The sequence below is a fragment of the Malus domestica genome, chromosome 01, assembly GCF_042453785.1.
Source record: "Malus domestica chromosome 01, GDT2T_hap1".
NCBI classification, from domain to species: domain Eukaryota; kingdom Viridiplantae; phylum Streptophyta; class Magnoliopsida; order Rosales; family Rosaceae; genus Malus; species Malus domestica.
In genome coordinates, this window is record NC_091661.1 from 27624178 (window position 1) to 27634677 (window position 10500).

General features: G+C 36.8%; 1 protein-coding gene across 11 annotated transcripts; it reads left to right on the plus strand.

Moving 5' to 3' along the window:
- Positions 1–1342: 1342 nt before the first annotated feature.
- LOC103415095 (receptor-like protein EIX1) lies at positions 1343–10216 on the plus strand. 11 transcript variants are annotated; one of them, XM_070826051.1, is made up of 11 exons: positions 1343–1543; positions 2239–2340; positions 3281–3499; positions 4102–4151; positions 4452–4555; positions 4652–4753; positions 5259–5296; positions 5490–5605; positions 5777–5853; positions 7343–7434; positions 7561–10216. In XM_070826051.1, exon 11 carries the CDS (start codon positions 7661–7663, stop codon positions 9908–9910), a length of 2250 nt encoding a protein of 749 aa, XP_070682152.1. In that variant the 5' UTR covers positions 1343–1543; positions 2239–2340; positions 3281–3499; positions 4102–4151; positions 4452–4555; positions 4652–4753; positions 5259–5296; positions 5490–5605; positions 5777–5853; positions 7343–7434; positions 7561–7660; the 3' UTR covers positions 9911–10216. The 11 variants fall into 11 exon arrangements, 8 of the variants coding, with proteins under 8 accessions (XP_070682152.1, XP_070682135.1, XP_070682137.1 ...); XR_011583356.1 differs by lacking the exons at positions 1343–1543; positions 2239–2340; positions 4102–4151; positions 7343–7434; positions 7561–10216 and adding an exon at positions 5974–6112 and having other exon boundaries at positions 3358–3499; XM_070826034.1 differs by lacking the exons at positions 1343–1543; positions 2239–2340; positions 4102–4151; positions 7343–7434 and having other exon boundaries at positions 3358–3499; positions 5677–5853.
- The last annotated feature ends 284 nt before the right edge of the window (positions 10217–10500 follow it).

Sequence of the window (10500 nt, forward strand, 5' to 3'; positions counted from 1 at the left end):
ATACAGCATTAATGTTTTCCAATCGAGAAGCCAAATCTGATGTGGCAGAATATAAATTGACATCTCTCTCCCTTGCTGACAAATTTGATAGCACCTTCAGATTTTTTTAATTAATTATTAAATGCTTTTTATTAATTTATTATTGATTTAAAGCATTATCCTTTTGTTTGTTTTCATTCCCAATGCATAGAAAATACATATGAATTATTATTTTATGTTTAAAATTTGACATATCGGTTGGAGAGAAAAAGTTTAAAATATGTAAAAGTACCATGTAAGCCTTCAAATTTAAATTTTTTGTTTAAAATTTGACATCTCATTTGGAGATGGTCGAATGTTGTTTTTTTTTCCTTAACAAAGGATATTATCTACCCTCAAGAATCTCAACGAAAAGTCTTATCTTATTCTTCATAACTTCTTACGTTTCAAAACTTCATGATGAGGCATCGGTGAAAATAAATTGATTGAACAATGATTTAACAACGTCTGAACGGGGATTGATAGCGTGATACCGATTTTTCCCAATTCCAATTTATTTATTTGTTTTTTGTTTTTTTTTCTTTGAGTTTTTTATTTATACATTACTTTATTTGAGTAACTATTATTAAATTCAAATATCTTTAAATTTCTGTTTTAAATCGTTGATTATAAGTGCTAAAAATGAATTATAATACATTTTGCGTGGAAAAATATATTTGAAGAACATGAATACAATAATTTGTTGTTATGTTAAAAGAAATAAAAGAAACATTAGCAAAAAATATAAATAAAAAAATTGAAAATAGGGGATCGGTATGATACTAGCAATTGTTAATAAAAAGAGTCGCTATGTATGTACCGACAATTCTTGTGAACAATCAGTAGTTAAGCACGATCGTATCATTTTTCTATTTTATTATTATTTTCTTTTTTTTTCTTCCTACATTAATTTATTTAGATTCAAATACTTTTAGATTTAAATGTATATCTTCATTTTTCGGGCGCTGGCTGGTCTCGTTTTGTGTGCTTTGTTTATCCGAAGCTGAGCCGACCGTAATTTACGCGATGAATCTTGTTTTGTTTTCGATGCATCGAGCCTACCTTGTTTACGGAGTCCCCTCCTCACTTTTCATGCCAAAAGCTAAAAAAATAAGTGAAAAATATAGTAGTAAGGTCCAAAACAGTTTTAAAGTAGAGACTCCCGTAAACAATAAAAATCATATCAGAAATTACAAATAAAATTATTTTTTATTATTTTATAAAATAAAAAATACTAATATTTTATTTTTCATTGCCAGACTGTTGAGTTTAAAGATGACGATGCAAAAAACAGTTAAATGACGTCCCTGCGCACCTTTGCAAAGTTGGAGTTGCTCGGAGTTGCTCTTACAGAGAGGAGGAGAGATAGAGGGGGAGGGAGAGAGAGAGAGAGGGATTCGGTGAAGGGAAGGCATGCGGCTTGCAGAGAGGAGGGAGGGAGGAGAAGACGAAAAACAACTGCAGCAAGTTCATGGACAGGGAGAGAGCGTGCTGCAGCCCGCTAGCAGTTTTCGTTTAGATCCAGGTTTGTTTTTTTTTCCCTTAAAATTTAGATTTTTTTTCGACATTTTATGTTTCGTTCGGATCCGGGTCCGTTTGGTTGCCGAGAAATTCACTTGAAAATTTTCCTTTCGTTGGGTTTTAATTTGTTATTTGGGGTCGCGTCTGGGATGAATTGCCTGCCGGCATTTGAATTCGGCTTCTGGGACTGCGAAATTCTTCGATTCGAAGTATTGCTTGTCCGCATTTCATAGATCACATTATGCATTATGTTAGTGAAACGTGTGAATCCTGCTCTTGATGATTCAATATGCCATCAAACATTACTTAGGCTTCTAATTTCATACAGAAATCGAAAACCCATTTGGTGAGCCCTTGAGTCAGGGGCTACGCTAGAACATTTGGAATGAGAGTGGTCAAAGCCAATCACGTTTTTGTATTATTTTCGAGTTGAAAAATTAGGTTTTTCTTCATAAGTTCAAATTACACTCCATTGGGTCTGAGACTTGGAAACTCAATATCTTTGTGATATTAGATTAACATAGTTAAACTATATTTTCTTTTGATGGGCATGTCTAAAATTCTGTATTTGCGCTGTAGGGATGTATTATCTGGTGAAGTGTTCAAAATCCTTCTGCTAAGTGATTTAATAGGTTGAATTTGTATCCAAGGTTTTCTTCCAATATGGTCTGAACTATTTTGTTTAATTAACGAAAACAGGTCACTTCTCTCTATGGTGGTCCCTTAGAGTTTATGTTTATTGTGCAAAGCACAGAAGACCCTGCTTATCGGGCTGTATCTATGCTACTATCAGAGCTTAAGGTATACGCAACAATAATCATGGTTTCTTTAATATAAGAAGAACATCCAGGACAAGTCATATATAATATATGCTTGGAAGCACAAGTTTAATGCATAACACTTTTTAGGTTACATGTATTCCCAGAATGATCTGTTTTACGTTTAACTTCATTTCGTTGTGGGACGAGGTTGATGCTAAGATTGTTGTGGCTGGTATTTCAACAGCCTGCAGTCAGAAAATTCACAACCAATTGGTATGTACCTGATTAAAATAATTTACGCTTTGCTGCCATGCTGGTGCAATAGCAAGGTGTTGCACTGTTTAAGTGTTATCTTATCAAATCATTATGTACCTATAATTGTTCCATGTGACGAGTTTCTTTTCTTTATGGAATACAGGAATATAAATTTATTACTAAGTCTTAATGGTGTAGGGTATATGTAAATGAATTCAATTAGAACTCACATTTTTGTTTTCTGTTTTGTAGTTGCCTTGATCATTAGTTGGTGATATTTGGGAGATTGGGTCATCTGGTTATTTGGATTTAAGTGGGATTGAGGTTATTTTTGCCGCTTTTTGTAATTAGGGTCTGGGTTATGGTCAAGTTACTGCTATTTATTCTGGGTATTTGCTAAAATTTGTGTTCAATTAGTGTGAGTTCTGTAATTGGTTTGTGTTCATTCATATAACCTTCTGTTCTTGGAATGTGATTTAGCTGTGGCTATTTCATTTGATTCTTAATTCTTTATGATTCAACACTATGTTGATATTGATGATGAATTTTTCATCGCAATTAATGCTTTCATGTTTAAATCTTAATAACCGTAGTTGCTTCTCTTGGGTGCATGTTCTGCTGGTCATGAAAAACTGTCGGCCAGTCTTTTTGCACCACTCTTTCGCACTCTTTTCCATGGCTATCATGTTTCTCTCTGACCTTATAAATTTTGCCATCATTCACAGCAAAAAAACCTTGCGGCAAGCAAACAGGCACAACCAATTCTGCCAGAATTGCTGGAGAATTCCACAACCAAGGTCATTGAGTACGGCCGGAAGCATGTCGAGGGTCGAGACGGCGATAGCACCGACGTCGGCAAGAGCGGCGATTAGGCTCTCAAGAAGTTTGACGGACTTCATCAACAAGATCAAAGCTGATCAGAATGTTCTCTTTGATCTGTCTTGGTGAGTATCGTGACCCCAACTCTTTGTTATTATTAGTTCAATTTTTTTATGCGTATACCCTTTTCAAGGTACGGTCTTCACTGATTTGAATTTTTTTATGCGTATACCCTTTGTTATTATTAGAGGTCGCACTTGGTGCGATGGCAAGTGCCTTCGCCCATGAGCGGTAGGTCTCGGGTTCGAGACTTGGGAGCAGCCTCTCCATAAATGGGGGTAAGGCTAGCCGACATTCACCTCTCCCAGACCCTGCGTAAAGCGGGAGCCTTGTGCACTGGGTACGACCTTTTGGATTTGTAATTTATCCTTTTGCACCTGACAATTTGTGATCCATTTTTTTTTTTTTTTGGTGCGTTTTGATTTTCCTGTGAATTTTTATGGGTTTAGATTTTTATTGTTAATTTTCTGATGTTGGGGGATCATTTTGGCTTCTAGATTGGTTTGAACATTTTTCTGTCTTTGTTTTTTCCTTTGTGTAGTTTTAGTCAGATTGAAGTGTTCTTTTCAATTTGAGATTTATTTGAAGTGTTTAGGATTATCTATATATATATATAATCAATGTTGAAATTTTAAACTAAATCACTATGCTGCAATCAAACCCACAGATTGTTGGGTCCAAAAGAAGAAGGAGTGAACAACACGAAATTGGCTTTGAGTAAGCTTCCACTCTCTTCTGTGTATGATCTCTTTGGAAGTGATTTTGGTTTGTGCTTTCAAAAAAGATGATGGCAATTTCATATTTGGACAGAGAAGACAATAGGCATGTATAATGAAGTGGAATTTTTTGTGGTATTATCAACATGCATGTTATGAAGCATGCTTCATTTAATTTTTTGGGTTGTGTGTTTTGTGCTGTTTCATTCGTGACTTGTGTGTTTTGTTGTATCTGATTTGAGTATACGTCACTGAAGAATGTTAATGAATCCAAACATGGGTTTTGGGGTGTTCTTGCTAGAAACGCTAAAGACATTCTTGACGATGATGATAATGGAGTTCAGGATTATGATTCACCCCGAACAACAAGGACGGATATGCTGTCTATGCCAACAAGGGGGTAAGGTGAGATATAGTTTTCGTCATGTCTTTATGGTAGCTTGTCATTTTCCAAGGACTTTTAATTGCTGCTGCATTGTTGAATACCTTAAGAATGATCAGAACTTGGATGTCGTCCTCGGAGAAGCCGTTGCGGTCGACGGGGCATCAGTGCATTCGTCTGACGTCGTTTATGCAGCCTTTGAGCTCCGCCTTCGTTCCTTGGTAGTTGTATCCTATCCGCACTGCCTTTTTCACCATTTCTGAACATTTCCAATCACTCTCACTCTGTTTTTTGTTTTTTGATTTTTTTTTGTGAGAGAAGGAGAATTGCATTGTGATGCTCTGTTTTTTATTGCCTTAAAATTAGAGTTTTATTATTTATTTATTTCGGAATTACAATAATATTTTAATATACAAATCTTTTGTTTAATTAATATACAAGTTGAATAGTTTTTTTTAATTCGATTTTGGTATGGGTTGGTGCCGACAAAGAAGAACAAGATAAGGACTTGGATGCACGTCCAGGCTTTTAATTGCATACCAATTGCTGCAAGATATATTTTGCCATATTGGCAAGATATTGTGTGAATGACAATCTGTCTTTTAAAATTGGTTCAAGTTAAATTTAGAGTTATCTTGAAAATATTTGTAGTATCTTAAGCAGTCTTGAATATACCCATAACTTGGCTGTTTAATTCCTGTTTGAACTGTCTTTGGCTGAACGCAGGTGCCACGACCGCCACTCAAATACGTTTTTCAATTTGTGTAAGCCTTTTCACTTTTTCTGAAATCAAATTTCTTTCTATGTAATTTGCATGTTAGGTGGGAGACTTGGTCTCTAAAAAATTTCTGTTTTCCGATTGTGTTTCTTGCTGGAATTTGAACGCTGATATGGTTATTTGTAGAGATATTTTTTGGTATTTATAGGATACTGATTGTATTATGCATTGCATGGTAGGTGGGAGGTAATATTTGGGCGTTTTGGCACCGGGTGTTTCCAGCAATGGGGATAAGATACAGGAAAACTGGACGTTTTCAATTTTTGGTCATACTTATCTACTAGAGGGAGACCAGGTGTTTGACTAAACGCATTTTTTTTTTTGTAATACTGCTTTTACATGTTTTTAACTGCACTTTTTAAGCAGTATGAGAAACGTGGGAAGAATTGAAGAGAACGTATTAGTGATCCTCAATTCTTCCAAACGAGGGAGACCAGGTTATTCAGGCTATTGCATTTGGTTCCAGACTCCTATACATGTGTTGCTCATCGTGGAAGGAAAGACGGATGAAAAAGCCGAGCTCTCTCTCAAGCATGCAAGAAGGTCCGTCTCTCTCTCACCCTTCTCTCGCTCTCAAACCTCGACTTCTCTCATTCATTTTCTTGCTGAAAACGATTGTTTCTTTGGTACTTTCACTCTAAAACTATGAAACTTTTGTCCAAGATTCCAAGAGTCCGACTGAAGGTAGAGAACCAAAAACCTTCAGTGGATTTCTGGTCTACGCTACGCTATCTCAATCTCAATAGTTACAGTCTGAAGGTAGAGAACCTTCAGTGGGTTTCTGACCGGTTGCAAGTTACAAACACGCTCCCTTCTCTGCCAGAGTTAATTATGTCTGATTGTCAACTTGATCCAAGTGGGGTCTTAATATAAAGCAGAATGAATAAAGGGGGGTTTTAATAAAATGGAATGATAAAGTGAAGTGAATGCATTTTGATCTCATGCATGATGAAATCGTGCATTTTCTCCACTATGAATTAAATACTTGTTATTGGATTCAAATTTCAGTTTGTTGTATGCTATTTCATGAATACAAGTTGTGGCGTCAACGCGGTTTAATTAATTAATAGTCAAGCAAGTCTCAAATGGTCTAATATTATCTCCAATTGGGTCAAACTTATGCACTTAGTGGTGTTAGTCTACTGGAGGATGGTCATTCATTATAATTGGACTCGCTCTTTTTTTTTTCCTTTTCTGTATTCCCACTTTTGTTATCAAATTATTCCACATGTAAATAGTTTTGAATTCAGAGTTTAGTCTTTCAATTTCAAGCTGGCATATGATCTTTGAATAGTTCAAGCATTTTTGTTATCATTCTAATTTTCTGAAGGTAGATAGAGAAATTGCATGTAAATCGAACAATGTTTCATAATCTTTTGCATGTTGGTACTATTGTTGATCCAAAGCCACAAGAACTTTGTTGGTCTAATCTTTTTTGCATGTAAATAGAAGTCTGATCTTTTGTGTGTATACAAGCAACAGTATCATTTAAACGCTTTAAAAACCCTCAGCGTCGTGTGGGCAATTTTTGCTTGTTATAATCAAATATATGAAATTGAAATGTTGTACGAGGTTACAATTGGAGAGATTTTTCAGTGTGATTGGAATACGGAATTGTACACCACGTGTCACTATACAAATAGTAGAATATATTTGTTAAAAAATTAATAATTTAAAAAATAAAATTTTCACCACTTATATAAAAACATGTGGTGTACCACTCGTATTTCGATCACAATGAAAAATTTGTCGTTACAATTGTACCAAAATTTAAAGAAGTAAATTGTAATTTACCCTTCTTACTTTCACTTGCACATTTACTTGTTTGACGCCCGGCTTAGTTGGGAGTATTATATCCCAGTAAAAATATCACATCCATAAAAATAAAAAATAAAAATTTCATCTATATTAATACAATGTATTTGAAGGACCGACGATTCCCAATTCCAAGTGGGGTCTTAAATTAAACTAGCTAGTCCTAAATAGCCGCTTAGTTTATTCCATCTTATCATCTATGAAACTTTTGTCCAAGATTCGAAGAGTCCGTCCGACGACTGTTACTCTCATTGATGTGCACCGATTTTGAAAATGCGGTCTCATGCCGTAGAGGATGGTTTAGAAAAGGTGAGGCTCCCTAGTATAATATATAGGTAGCTCTACTCTGGATTGTTCATTGCTCATACACATCACCTGCTTCATACACTTGAACTTTATGGAGAGAACCATGAGAGTTGTTTTACTACTAATCAGGTTTCTAGCCATTGCAACCAGTACTTTCAGTATTGGTTTATGCAATGGAAATCCAGGTTGGCCTCCACTTTGCAAAGAGAGCGAAAGACGAGCACTTCTGATGTTCAAGCAAGATCTCAAGGACCCTGCCAATCAGCTTGCATCGTGGGTTGCAGAAGAAGGTTCAGACTGTTGTAGTTGGACAAGAGTAGTCTGTGATCACATGACCGGCCACATCCAGGAGCTGCACCTTAATAATACCAACCCTTATTGGGATTTCGACTCTTCCTTCGGTGGTAAGATAAATCCTTCTTTGCTCAGTTTAAAGCATCTCAACTTCTTGGACTTGAGTAACAATAATTTCAGTGGAACACAAATTCCTAGTTTCTTTGGTTCTATGACAAGTTTAACACACCTTAATCTTGCGTACTCATTGTTTGATGGAGTAATTCCTCATAAACTGGGAAATCTCTCCAGTCTGCGCCATCTCAATCTCAGTTTAAACGATCTGAAGGTTGAAAACCTTCAGTGGATTTCTGGTCTTTCTCTGCTGAAACACTTAGACTTGAGTTATGTAAATCTTAGCAAAGCATCTGACTGGTTGCAAGTTACAAACATGCTCCCTTCTTTGGTAGAGTTAGACATGTCCTATTGTCATCTTCATCAAATCCCCCCTCTACCCACCCCAAATTTTACTTCCCTGGTCGTCCTTGATCTTTCTAGAAACATTTTTAATTCTTTGATGCCGAGGTGGGTTTTCAGTCTTAAAAATCTAGTTTCTATTCATCTTAGTGCTTGTGGTTTCCAAGGTCCAATTCCTAGCATTTCACAGAATATCACATCTTTGAGGGAAATTGATTTGTCATCCAATTATATTAGTCTTGATCCGATTCCCAAATGGCTGTTTAACCAAAAAGATCTTGCATTGAGTCTAGAATCCAATGAACTTACAGGACAACTTCCAAGCATCATTCAGAATATGACTGGTCTTAAAGTTCTTGATCTCGGATGGAACGACTTCAATTCTACCATACCTGAATGGTTGTATAGCTTGAACAATCTCGAGTCTTTACTTCTTTCTTACAATGCCTTGCGTGGTGAAATATCGAGTTCCATTGGAAACATGACATCTCTTGTCAATCTTCACTTGGATGGTAATCAGTTGGAAGGGAAAATCCCAAATTCCTTGGGACATCTTTGTAAGTTGAAAGTTCTTGATCTGTCAGAGAACCATTTCACGGTTCGAAGACCATCCGAAATCTTCGAAAGTTTGTCCAAATGTGGTCCAGATGGAATAAAGTCATTGTCATTGAGGTATACTAATATATCAGGTCCCATTCCAATGTCACTAGGAAATCTGTCAAGCTTAGAAAAATTGTACATATCTGGAAATCATTTTAATGGAACTTTCACAGAAGTTATTGGTCAACTCAAAATGCTAATGGATTTGGAAATATCTTATAATTCGTTAGAAGGTGCAGTGTCGGAAGTGTCTTTTAGCAACCTTACAAAGTTGAAGCATTTCATTGCAAAAGGAAACTCATTTACTCTGAAAACCAGTCGAGATTGGGTTCCTCCTTTTCAACTTGAAATTTTGCAGCTGGATTCCTGGCATTTGGGGCCTGAATGGCCAATGTGGTTGCGGACACAAACGCAATTAAAAGAACTAAGCTTGTCTGGTACAGGAATTTCAAGTACTATTCCTACTTGGTTTTGGAACTTAACTTTCCATGTACAGTATCTGAATCTCTCTCGCAATCAATTGTATGGGCAGATTCAAAATATAGTTGCTGGTCCTCTTTCAACAGTTGATCTTGGTTCTAACCAATTCACTGGTGCATTGCCTATTGTTCCCACCTCAATAATGTGGCTAGATCTTTCCAATTCATCATTTTCTGGATCTGTTTTCCAGTTCTTCTGTGATAGGCCGGATGAACCAAAGCAACTCTATATTCTTCGTCTCGGGAACAATTTTCTCACTGGAAAAGTACCCGATTGTTGGATGAGTTGGCAATACTTGGTATTCCTAAATTTAGAAAACAACAACCTAACTGGGAATGTCCCAATGTCCATGGGATACTTGCAACACTTGGCATCGCTGCACTTGCGCAATAATCACCTGTACGGAGAATTGCCACATTCCCTGCAGAACTGTACCTCGTTGTCAGTTGTTGACCTTAGTGAAAATGGGTTTTCCGGAAGCATACCAATATGGATAGGGGAAAGCCTTTCAGGGTTGAATGTTCTTAACCTTCGTTCAAATAAGTTTGAAGGAGATATTCCTCATGAAGTTTGTTATTTGAAAAGTCTCCAGATATTGGACCTTGCACATAACAAACTCTCAGGAATGATACCAAGACGCTCCGATTAGAAGATGCGACTATGGGACAGAGGTTCAGGGCCGAAGGGGTAGAGGAAGACCTAGGAAAACTTTGGAAGAGACTCTAAGAAAAGACTTAGAGTACTTGGATCTAACGAAGGACATGACACATGATCGAGCACAATGACGTTCTAAGATTCATATAGCCGATCCCACTCAGTGACTTGGATTTTCCAAGTCTCCAACCGAGAAGTTTTCCTCACTCGGAAAATTAAGGGAACACTACCCCAACCTACATGCTCCACTCAGAAAGCTTCAACATACAAGCTTCAACATACAAGCTTCAACAAAAGAAAATTCAAAGAACTTAGCGAAGAAGGCTTTGGTGTATCTAACACAATACGTTGAAATGAAGGAAAGCTTATTTATTGATATCCCCGATAAGCTACAAATATGTACATATACACGAGTCAAAATAAACACACAAGAGGGAGCCTTCACAAAGGTTGCTTAGGAGAAGTCTCAGCAGTCGGTAGAGCCCCAGAAAGAGAAGGCACCGGAGGGGGATCATTTGGAGCCTCAGTACTGGACAGAACCCTAGAAGGAGGAGGCATCAGAGGTTGATCATTTGGAGCTTCATT